Source organism: Rhinoderma darwinii, chromosome 1 (genome assembly GCF_050947455.1).
Source record: "Rhinoderma darwinii isolate aRhiDar2 chromosome 1, aRhiDar2.hap1, whole genome shotgun sequence".
Lineage (NCBI taxonomy): Eukaryota > Metazoa > Chordata > Amphibia > Anura > Rhinodermatidae > Rhinoderma > Rhinoderma darwinii.
Window position 1 is genome coordinate 123,268,292 of NC_134687.1, and position 12,690 is coordinate 123,280,981.

At 41.7% G+C, this 12,690-nt stretch overlaps 1 protein-coding gene across 1 annotated transcript in view; it reads right to left on the reverse strand.

Annotated features, from left to right (window-relative positions):
• TMEM131L (transmembrane 131 like) overlaps window positions 1–12,690 on the reverse strand; it is a 156,357-nt gene that overhangs the window by 66,120 nt on the left and 77,547 nt on the right. The window contains exon 6 of the mRNA XM_075860335.1: window positions 66–182. Coding sequence (XP_075716450.1) covers window positions 66–182 — 117 coding nt within the window. The remainder of the gene's footprint in view (window positions 1–65; window positions 183–12,690) is intronic.

Genomic DNA, 12,690 nt, shown 5'->3' on the forward strand with positions numbered 1-12,690 from the left:
ACGTTTGGGCCACTGAGTAGCAATAAAGCATTTTGATACCTACTCCCTCCATAAATCCTCCTTACCTGATAGGACAGAACACCATGTGAAGAAGTGTTTATAAATAAAGAGCTTTCAAAACTTCCTTCTTCATCTGGCAGGAAAACAACTGTGAATGAAGATTTTCCTCTAGCTTGAATAACCTAATACCAGCAAAAAAAAGGGGGAGAAATAAATAAAACAGCCTTCCGTAATTCATAGCCTCAATAAACATGTGATTAAATCCAACTGCACATAATGGATCCTATGGATTTCAAGACTATGGCATGCATCAATAAGTTCTGATTACGGACACAAAAAAGGAGCCACACCGGCAACACCCTAAAGCTATTGTGCCAGGATGTCACATAAAATACAGGTCAATAGATACTTTAGAGTATTAAAAAAAATATGTATAATTTGTACGTTCTGACATCAGAAAAGCACAACTATGTAAATAGAAAAATGAAATATCCCACTGCTTTCTAACTGGTCACTAGAGAGCTATACTGATATGTTCCACCACACACCCATCCCCAAACGTCCAGTTAGATTCACATCTTTTTGATTGTTTCCAAACTGGTTCCTTCTTTCCCTACCAACACTTTAACCTTAAAGGGGTATTCCCATCTTAGAGATTTATGGCATATCCACAGGATGCCCTAGCTGCTGTATACCTATTATTAAAAGAGAAACAAAGAGCCTTAGGTTAGTCACTTGAAGGTGTATTCCCATCTTAGACATTTATGGCATATCCACAGAATATGCCATAAACTCTGATAGATGTAGGTTCTTACCTCTGGGACTCGCACCTATCTCCCAAACGTAGGGTCCCCCTGCTGGCCACCACACTCAGGCAAAGAATCAGCGCTGAGGTGACTAGGAAGTCCAGAAACAGTCGAGACCACTGTGCTACGCTTACTCTGTAACTCCTATATAAGTGAATGGGAGTTACGGAAACAGAGGAGCACAGCAAGCTAGACTTTTTCCAGGATTCCCAGCCAACTCCGCACTGATCTTCCACATGGATGCCGCGGCCAGTCACGGGACCCCCGTTCGGGAGATCGGTGTGATTCCTAGTGGTGGGACCCGCATCTCAGACATTTATGGCATATCCTGTGGATATGCCATAAATGTCTAAGATGGCATTACTCCTTTAAGTAACAAACATAAGGACCCTTTTGATAATAGTTATACAGTAGCTAGGGAAAAATACTGCATAAGGCCTGGAAAATTACGCTAAATGTTTTAGTCTCTAGTTTACCAAAAATGAAAAGCTGACAACTTGTCAGTGGACAATGAAAGGTTACTAAAAGAATTGTATGCAAGTTTAGTATTTGGGTAAGAAGTACTGACCGCATTACCTGCAGAGAACTGTAAAGAAATGTGAAAGCAGGGTGTGTCACTAAGAACGCTGCATGTATTCGCCATACAATTACAAGTAATGTATTCACAAATAGCATATCTAAACACAAACGGTTTGTTTATAAAATCAGACTTGAGAGGTTCTGCAGGACATAAAAATGCCCATTATTTCTTATTTATTCCCTAAAAGAAGAACTGCGGCCATGCCTTTTATTGATATGTGCTAGTTTACTCAAGCAAACCAAAAAAACACTGCGCATGGACCGATGTGTACAGGATCCTGTTCATTCATACAGCAAAAGATCCAAGTGGCTGTGTCTGGTATTGCAGCTCAAGCCCATAGGGCGTAGCTGTAACACCATATACAGCCCATGAACCAAAAGGCAGAAATGTTTTTGACTACAAAATGTGCCTCAAAGTTCAGTTTGGAAGTGCCTGTACGCCGATTTTTGCTGCGTTTTTCACCCGCCGCCACTGAGTGCCGCGGGCATAAAACGCCGCAAAGTACGCTTTCTCTGCCTCCCATTGATGTCAATGGGAGGTCAGAGGCGTAATCGCACGAAGATAGGGCATGTCCCTTCTTTCTCCCGTGAGCCGGTTTTACCGCTCGTGGGAGAAAACTGCCTCCGCCTCCCATTGAAATCAATGGGAGGTGTTTTTGGCGATTTTTGCGACGCGGTTTCCGCGTAAAAAAACTCTGTGTGAACCCAGCCTAAGTCTGTAAACATGTTTTCAGTACGGGACAGTAGTTCTACGGAGAGGCAGGGACTCCTAGTGTCATACACTATAGCTCCCTGCAGTGTGTTCGGTCCGGTACTTGCGGCCGAAATACATTCCGTCCTTTACGGACCGATCATGCTCGTGTGAATCCAGCCTTAGGGTATGTTCACACGCAGTGACCAGAAACGTCTGAAAATACGGAGCTGTTTTCAGGCAAAAACAGCTCCTGATTTTCAGACGTTTTTTTAACTCCTCGCGTTTTTTACGGCCGTTTTTGGAGCAGTTTTTCAATGGAGTCAATGAAAAACGCCTCCACTTCCTGTCCTGCACTTCTTTTGATGAGCCGTCATTTTACGTGCCGTATTTTGACAGCGACGCGTAAAATAAAGGCTCGTGGGAACAGAACATCGTAATTCCGATTAAAATCAATGACCATATTTTTGTAGGCGTATTAGGGTTGTGTTCACACGCAGTGAGCAAAAACTTCTGAAAATACGGAGCGGTTTTCAGGCGAAAACAGCTCCTGATTTTCAGACGTTTTTTTTTTTTTAACAATGTTTTTTACGGCCGTTTTTGGAGCGGTTTTTCAATGGAGTCAATGAACAACGCCTCCAAAAACGTCCCAAGAAGTGTCCTGCACTGAAAGCAATGGGCAGATGTTTGTAGGCATATTAGGGGCGTTTTTTCAGGCGTAATTAGAGTTGTAAAATGCCAGAATTACGTCTGAAATCACTGCGTATGAACATACCCTTAACATCCCATTAAACACAAGAGGTATACTCACAGCAGCCCTAGAGGCAGGATGCAACACTACTAAGTGTCGGGAGAATCCACCTGCTAATTCAGGATACCCTAGCATGCAAACCTCAGCAAAGTATCTGTGCACACAGATGTATATGTAAAGCCAAGGGGGGGGGGGGGGGGCTGATTCTTAGCATTAAAAATATGACTGGGACAGCATGCAAGGAATCAGCGCTGAAAGCCTTTACCTGTATAGAGCTGTAATATGGTCATAGGGACACGTGCACTTAGCAGGAACTTTCCAGCTTGCATTTATCGTATGTAGCCAAGAGTTTGCAGCATGCAATTCCCACGGCTGCTGTTGTTGCACTGCATCATGCTTGCAGTGGTTTAGGCAACAACAGTATGCAAAATCATGACGCAGGATCATAGCCCTCTGCTGCAACGTTCCTTCCACTAAACTAAGCCTAGCAAGTGCTAAATCCTATATATATATATACATATGTATATATATACACACACACACACACACACACACACACACACACACATATATATATATATACACACACACATATATATATATATATATATACACACACACACACACACACACACACACACACACACACACATATACGTATATTAATGGAGTGTCATTAGTTTACCCCGAGGAAGCGGACAGAAAGTGACATTAAAGAATCAGCACTTTGCTACTGTAACGTTATTATGGGATTCCCTTAAAGGGAACCTGTCACCAGCATTTCACCTGTTAAACCAGCAATACCAGGTGGTAGTGGGTGAAATATAATTTCTATCTAACCTAAAATTGTCTTCTTAGTCAGCTCTGTAGCTTTAGTATTCAGTTTTTTAGTGTTTCCACACCGTATGCTAATGAGCATAAAAGAGCCATATCTTTGTTTGAAATGAGTCAATTATTTTTTTTTTTTTAAAAGAGTCATATCTTCATTCCTCAAGTCTTTCAGAGTTTACCCCGCCTCGTTACTTTTGATTGACCGCTCCTCGCCTTCCCCCAGCGCATAAAATCCCGCACTTGTGCATTGATGTCCTCTTCTGGGGTGAGCATACAACGGGACACCGAATTATTACGATAAAAGGCGCAACATGTTTATAGACGGTTATTTACAGTCGGAGGAGGAGTTTAGAAGAGGGGATAACGGCAATGAAATTTTGATAGCAGCGGCCAGTAAGGGATAAGTAAAGTTCAATAGGTGAAATGCTGGTGACGGGTTCCCTTTAAGCAAGACACATTCTACTATGGCCATGGACAGGCTACAAGTGTATTACTGCCACATCAGCAATAATCAAAAGGTTTTATCGCACTTTCTTAAATTAGCAGTTCTAGGACAGGTAAAACTGCATTGCTGTCCCAGACGTAAAAAAAAACGTGTGAACAAAGAGAAAAGGTATTTTTTTTGTTTCAAATTCTGTTCGCTGCAACATTTTACAGAAGCAGCTTCAAGTAACTTTGTAGTAGCCAACATATAGAATAAGCATCAAATGTACACATATCCTCATGTAAAGGATAAGGGTTAGTTCTAGAGATAGGCTGCCTTTTTCAAACCAATTTGCATTAGAATAAAGAGGTTGTAACTCAGGTGAATGCAGTGAATAACACATTAACATATTTGCAACGGATAGAACAACGGAGCTCCTTTTTAAGGTTTTAAGTCAGAGGCTCCCTATTATGTAACTCAGCAATCGCTAATCGTTCCAAGATTTCTGTACTCTGCGTTCCATAACTTTAGGAAATTACCATGTCACAGTTCTATTCACCAGAGAACAGAAGAAAAGAAAGGGTTGCTTTACGGAATACAGATCAGACCCTAGTATAAGACAAGTCCTTTTTGTGTTAAACATACATACAGTTTAAAAGACAAAAATAGAAAAGTTATAGCACATGTGGAGAAAAACAAAGCAACCACAATGTATAGTGCACAAGATCTTGAGCAGTTAGAGGAACGGTGGGCTGCGGAAACTAGCACACTACACCCGACTCAGCAGCTATTCCAAACACAGGCAGCTCTGTCCTGCTAAATATTATATCTCAGCTGGGTATTTAAAGCGACACACATTTCACAGCTCTATCGCCCTGTAGGGTTCAGGTAAATGCTAGTCAACACATTCGGATAGCTATGCAATGACTTATTTTAGAAATATGCACAGGTCTTATATTCAAACCGCTAGGTCGTCATACCCCCATAACCACATCTGCAGTGCATTAAAGACCCGCAAAACAACAGGAGCAATGTCCTAAGTAACGATTGCCGCCACATGGCGTTAATGTGCTGAATAGCGACCTCACATGCCACACTAGATTCTTAACACACAAGGACTGCAGCTGATAAGAGCGCTAGCATGATAAGAGAGAAAAAAGACTGCCGTTTCAGAAAGTTTAGGACATTCAAAGCCAGGACTTCAAATTAAACTTATTTTTTCTCTGCTCCTCTTTTCATGTTGGAAAATATTTTAACCGGTTAAGGACTAGGCTGTTTTACAGCTAAGTGACCAGAGCAAATTTCACAATTTTGCTATGCGCTTCCTTAGAGGACTATAACTACAGGTGAATAAAGTTCATCTTTGAATTTTACACTCTTTTTAAAGGGCAGATAGGGCTTTGTTTTAGTGGCATTTGTCAGTATACATCATTTTTCTTTTTTTCTCAAAAAAGTGGGCAAATTTGGAAAAAAATTCAAGAATTTAGCAATTGAGTCAGTTTATGCTAGCATTTTTCACATACAGTATAGACCACGGACAAAATTAATCTCCTTTTACATTCTGCCACTTCTCTCGTGCATGGGGATACCAAAAAGGTGTGCTTTATTCACTCTGCGGGCATGTGCCAAGGCTTGGCATAAAAGGAGGCTTTTTGGCCTTTTCGGTCCAGGAATTCTGCACTTGATTTTATAGCAGAGGTGAAACATAAGAAACACCCCATAAATGACTTCATTCACACAAGGTTTTCTTCAAGGGATTTATCATATTTTTAGAAAGTCCAAGTTTTCTTCTGAAAGTTTCTTGAATAAGATGGAACAAATAAAATTAGCATTTTTTTTAGCAAATGAGACAGTTTATGCCAGTATTTTTCACACACAGTATAGACCACGGACAAAATTCATCTCCTTTCACATTCTGCCACTTCTCCTGTGCATGGGGATACCAAATATGTGTGCCTTATTTATCACATAGAGATGTAGGAGGGCGGACGATAGAAGAAGCTTATTTCACAAATAGCCTTTTTTCAAAGCTGGTTTTACAAAACTCAACAGAGTTTCTATAACACTTCCAAAATATCTGCTCTTGAAACAGAGATCCCAAAATATTCATCTAGGGGTATAATGGGAATTTTTTTTTTTGGGTTTCCTAACATAAGAAATTGCAGGTTTATGCAAATTGAGCTCACCAGCAGATGAACTTTAGAAAATATGCAAACATGACATCCACCCCCCGACCCATTCCTTCCCTAATGTAGGGCAAATATATTTTCAACTAATTAATTAAAATCTAATAATTCAGAACAGTATGGTATTTTTCAAAACATGGGTCAATGCACAGGCCTGGTTGCGAGGGACATGAGGGACAGAAATATCGGGAATCTTTGCGGTGCCCGTCTTTTCTGCAGACGCGGCACTTTTTCTTGGGGTTGCTTCTAGTTGGTGTTGGGGGAATGCGAGTGATGACATGTCTTTCAGTCAGTCGCGTGACATCCTCAGACTGGGGACATTCTCTGGTGTCCTGAACGTCAAAAATGAGGCCTTCAATAATTTTCTCCTGGAAATCCAGGTATGTGTCTCTGCCTCTGTTTTTTTTTTATAGAGCACAAATGAATTGTGGATTGCCGCCTGTAACAAATAAATGGCCACTTTTCTGTACCAGGTTTTTGTTTTGCGTTTTACTAAATACGGCTGTAAAACCTGGTCGCTTAAATCCACCCCCCCATGTACTTGTTATATACGGACACGCTCACTGGTTTGTGCTTGTCCGATGTTGCCGCTCCTTCCATCACTGCCACTGTTCCTGCAGTATGAATTGTGCTTAGCACATACACGTCTTTGTGATCCCTGTACTTGACCGCCAGCAATTCCTCAGATGCATAAGCACAGGAGTCCCCCTTTACCATGCGCTTCCCCACTAATTGCTGCAGAAAACCAATTCTGTTTTTGCGCATGGTACCACATGCCCCAGTCCTTGCAGCATGCAAATGCCTAAACAGGGGCACACTGGAATAAAAATTATCACAGTAGAGGTGGTACCCCGTGTGAAGCAGAGGCTGCATTATCTCCCACACAATCTTACTGCTGGTGGAAAGATCAGGGGGGCATCCAGGAACATTTATTGTGCGGTCCCGCCCTTCATAAATTCTGAAGGTGGTGGTATATCCTGACCCGCTTTCTAACAATTTGTAAAGCTTAACGCCATATCTTGCCCTTTTGGAAGGTAGATATTGGCGAAAGCTAAGTCTTCCATGGAAGTTGAGGAGGGATTCGTCCACGCTTACATTCTACTCAGGGGTATAAAGTTGCAGAAATAAATTATTGAGGGAATTTATCAGTGGTCTTATTTTGAACAACCGATCACGGTTTGCATCGGTACTTGGGGGGGGGGGGCCTGTGCGTTGTCATTGAAGTAGAGGAACCTCATTATTGTCTCATAACGAGACCTGGGCATTACTGCAGAATACACTGGGTTGGCTTGGGTGGGTCTCGTTGACCAGTAAGACCTAATGGAGTGCTTTTTGACAAAAAAAATGTTAATTCCTGCAAATTGGTGGGCGTCCAATCTCTGGCATGGGTGGATGAAGGTTTCTATATACTGAGCTGCATGTAAATTTGTTTCGTGGACAATCATATTTAGGAGGTCGTCAGTAATAAATAAATGGAAGTAATCCATTTGGATAAAATTTGTATTGCACACAGTTATGCCAGGAATGGCAGTAAATCCGTGGATTCTAAGCCCAAAAGATGGAGCAGGTGCCCATACAAGAGCCTGAACTGGAGGGACCAGGCTGTCCCATGCTACAGCGCTACTAGGCCCTGCACTTCCATGTTCTGCAGTTTCAACTGCGTCAGGGATAACGTCCCCTGAAGATAAACCTAAAGTGACACCATCATCGTCACTGCCTACAACAGGTTCTGTCTCTGACGCCATCTCTGATGCGGTCTCAGACTGACCACAGCATGGCGTTTGCCTTCTCAGCACTAAAGAACTTCCTCGCCATAATGTCACTAACACTAACTAAACAAACGACTAATTTTTTTTTCTTAGAAACAAACACAAACTAACTGGTATATATATATATATATATATATATATATATATATATATTCCCTACTTGCCCATTCGAATATAATAAAAGATAGAAAGGTAGATAGATAGTAAAAAAGATAGATGGATAGATTGTATAGATAGATAGAAATCTATCTATACAGAGAATGTTTTTCAGTGTAACACCTTTTCTTCACAGTATGCTTCTGGCAGCAATTCTCTCGAGTCTCTTCTTCTCCTCACACTGAAACAATGTGTGAGTAGAAGAAAAGAGGCAGGAGAAATGTCAAAATAATAACAAATGTGATCGCTGTGATAAGGTTTTCACAGCGATCACATGTTCAGGGACCATCAGATTGGTCCCTGATACTCTGCCCAGTGCTGTTAGTAACAGCGTGGGCGGCACAGCGCTGTGCACGCGATTGCGTGCACACTATATTTACATATGCATGTGATCGTGGTGATTGGTTGTCACAGTGATCACATGTTCAGGGACCAAAAGATTTGCCCCTGACACTCTGCCCAGTGCCCAGGGCTGTTAGAAACAGCCAGGGCACAGGGCTGTGTGCACGCGATCGCGTGTGCACACTCTCTGAAGTGCCGCCGTAATTAGTCTATACGGCGGACTTCAGAGACCCTGACCGCTGGCCGTAAAAACACAGCCAGCGGTCGGGAACCTGTTAAGTAGGATGGAATGTTATTTATTAGACACGATTATCTACTGATTCAGTTTGCAGACAAACGTCTTTACTTGACCTATATTTTACAGATGAGCACGGCCATACCTCCTAACTTTCAAATATCACAGAGGGACAACCGATGCGGTGCACGCAGAGCGTCGCAACAATTTTTTTTCTTTTAAGCCACGTCTCTAATCCCACCCAATCCCCGCCCATACACACCCGATTCAGCCCACACAATATGATGCTCCCATAGTGCCTCCCACACAGTATAATACCAAATAACTTCTCCCACAAAGTAGAATGCCCTCTAACTGCCGCCATACAATATAATGCCCCGATAGCTGCCACCATACAGCATACTGCCCCATAGATGCACCCATACAGTATAATGCCCACGGATTCTCCCATGCAGTATAATGCCCATACAGATGCCCCCATGCAGTATAATGCCAAACAAATTCCCCCACACAGCATAATGCCCCCATAGCGGTCCCTAGTGCCAGTGCCCTTGTAGATAGTGCCCATGTACATAGCGCCAGTGTCCCCTGCAGATAGTGCCCCTATACAGTGCCACAGTGTCCACGTAGATAGCGCCACACCCCACTTGAACTAATTCTGAAGCAGGGAGATGATGGTTAATACCGGGACGGTCCTGCTTAATACGGGACGGTTGGGAGGTAAGAGCACGACTACAGATTATCACACTAATTCACTCACTGGAAGATGTTAGAATTGACTGTTTTGTTACAGATACAGTGGAGCTGCAGCGCCAGTCACTAGGTCTACAAGCCTGCTACATCACATTACACCTGCCACACCTCCTATCACCTCTCATACTGCAGAGTAGGCTTGCTTGAAATAGATAGAATAGCCTCTGCACTATCTATTCATCATCTCTCTCAGCAGCAAGGAAAAAAAGGGCTGCAAGTGAAGTAAATAAACTGCATAGAGCACTCATTTTTTTAATTCTAGAGTAGAATTAAACGGAGGTGCACATCTTAAAGTTACGTCCACAGACAAGAGTAAAAACACTGCAGATTTTTCGCAACGGATTTCAATGCGGAAAATACACAGCGTATTACAGTAGCAAGCAACAGAGTGGATGAAATTTGAACAAATCTCATCCACACGGTGTGGGGAAAAAAATTAGCCAAAAAAAACATTCATAAATTGACCTGCAGTGCGTTTTTTTAATCCGCAGCATGTCTATTTATGCTGCAGAGTTGCTGCTCTTCCTTATTGAACTCAATGGGGAGGTAAATCCTGCAACAAATAGCAGATGCAGCTTTTCTGTTGCAAAAATAGTAACGATTCTACCGCAAAAGTCGCAACTCAGGAAAACAACAACTTTTTTTTTTTTAAATTAAATAACAAAGTTAATGCTTACCCCCGGGCATTCTCATAGCGACACTTTCTACTGTTCTTCGCCCAGGCCTACCTCCTGAGATTACGTTTTAGCCCATGTGACTGCTGCAGCCAATAACAGGCTGCAGCAGTCACATAGTCTGCAGTGTCATCCCAGGAGGTCGGGCTGCACAGAGAACAGAGGGACACGTCGCTATGACAACAGAGAACAGGTTATATATTAACTATATTTTTTTTTTACAGCAGTATTTCTGGCCGAAAATCTGCACCACAATTTGGTGCAGATTTTCGGCCGCAATTCTCTGTGGGATCCAGGACAAATACGTGGTTTACTTTTAAACAGCGTATCCGTCCTGTGTGAACATACCAAGTTTTCTGGTAGGAGCATATTGATGTTCTAGAGTGCCCCTCTATTAGACAGAGCGGTAAGATGCTTAAAAAAAATAAATATTTGCAGTTCCAATCAAGCAAATTCAGCCCAGCAAAGTAATATTACATTTTCACTATAGTCCCAACTTCGCCAGGTGATAAAAGCTGATCGCTTCAGAAGCCAGACCAGCTGCGATCAGCCGATTGACTGGACGGCTTCCTATTAAGAAGCAGGTTAAACAACCTCTTTAGGTTTTGATACTGTTGCACTCAACTGAAAAGTTCTAAGCTTTCTACTATAGTTCCGAGCTCCTATCGTTAAACCACAAGTAAATACTAGTCCTTATCAATGCAATAGAATATCATCAAAAAGTTAATATATTCCAGGAATTCAATTCAAAAAGTCAAACTTATATATTATATATATTCATTACACACAGAGTGATCTATTTCCAGCATTTTTTTTTTTTCGTTTAATGTTGATTATGGCTAACAGTTAATGAAAACCCAAAATGTATTCTCTCAGAAAATGTGAATATTGGGTAATATTTCAAGATTGTATACTCATGGTGTCACACTCTAATCAGCAAATCAACACAAAACACCTCCAAAAGTTTCCTAAGCCTTTAAATGTTTCAACAGTTTGGTTCTGTAGGCTACACAATCATGGGGAAGACTGTTGACTTCACAGTTGTCCAGAAAACATTCATTGACACCCTCAAGGAGGGTAAGCCACAAAATGAATTTGCTAAAGAAGCTGGCTGTTCACAGAGTGCTGTATCCAAGCATATTAATTGCAAGTTGAGAGGAAGGAAAAAAAGTGTGGTAGAAAAATGTGCACAAGCAACAGGGATAACCACAGCCTTGAAAGGATTGTCAAGAAAAGGCCATTCAAGAATCTGTGGAAATTCACAAGGAGTGGACTGCGGCTGGAGACAATGCTTCAAGAGCCACCACAAACAGATGTATCCAGGACATGAGCCACAACTATCGTATTCCTTTTGCCAAGCCACTCATGACCCAGAGACAACGTCCGAAGCGTCTTACCTGGGCTAAGAAGAAAAAGGACTGGTCTGTTGCCCAGTGGCCCAAAGTTCTGTTTTCAGATGAATATAATTTTGCATTTCATTTGGAAATCAAGGTCCCAGAGTCTGTAAGAAGAGTGGAGAGGCACTCAATCAAAGTTGCTAGCGGTCCAGTGTAAAGTTTCCACAGTCAGTGATGGTTTGGGGAGCCGCATCATCTGCTGGTGTTGGTCCACTGTGTTATATCAAGTCCAGAGTCAACGCAGCCATTTAAAAGGAAATTTTAGAGCACTTCATGCTTCCCTCTGCTGACAATACCTGGTGTAATAACCACAGTATCACTGTGCTTGATTGGCCAGCATACTCACCTGACCTAAACCCCATAGAGAATCTATGGGGTATTGTCAAGAGGAGGATGAGAGACACCAGACCCAACAATGCAGACGAGCTGAAGGCCGCTATCAAAGCAACCTGGGCTTCCATAACACCTCAGCAGTGCCACAGGCTGATCGCCTCCATACCACGCCGCATTGATGCAGTAATTCATGAAAAAGGAGCCCCGACCAAGTATTGAGCGCATATACTGTACATACTCTTCAGTAGGCCAACATTTCGGTTTTAAAAATCATTTTTGTAATTGGGCTTATATAATAATCTAGTTTTCAGAGAAACTAAATTTTGGTTTTCATTAACGGTTACCATAATCATCAACATTAAAAGAAAAAAAATGCTGGAAAAAGGTCACTGTGTGTAATGAATCTATATAACTTAGGAGTTTCACTTTTTGAATTAAATTACTGAAATAAATAAACTTTTGATGATATTCTAATTCATTGAAAAGGAATAGTATTAGCGGAGATATAGCATTAACTATTTTGTCTTCAACTGATCTATGAACAGGTAGGGCTTGCAACCAAAGGCTGGGAAGGGCATTGACATTTTTCTTCATCACTCAATTAGTCTTCTAAATGACAACATTTACTTACTAAATAAATTAGATAGCGGTATTGGGATAATCGTAACAAAAAGAAGAAATTAACAGTGAGCTGTTTAACCCCTTAATGACCAGCCTATTTTAAACCAAGTCATTTTTTAAGTTTTTCCATCGTCGCATTCCA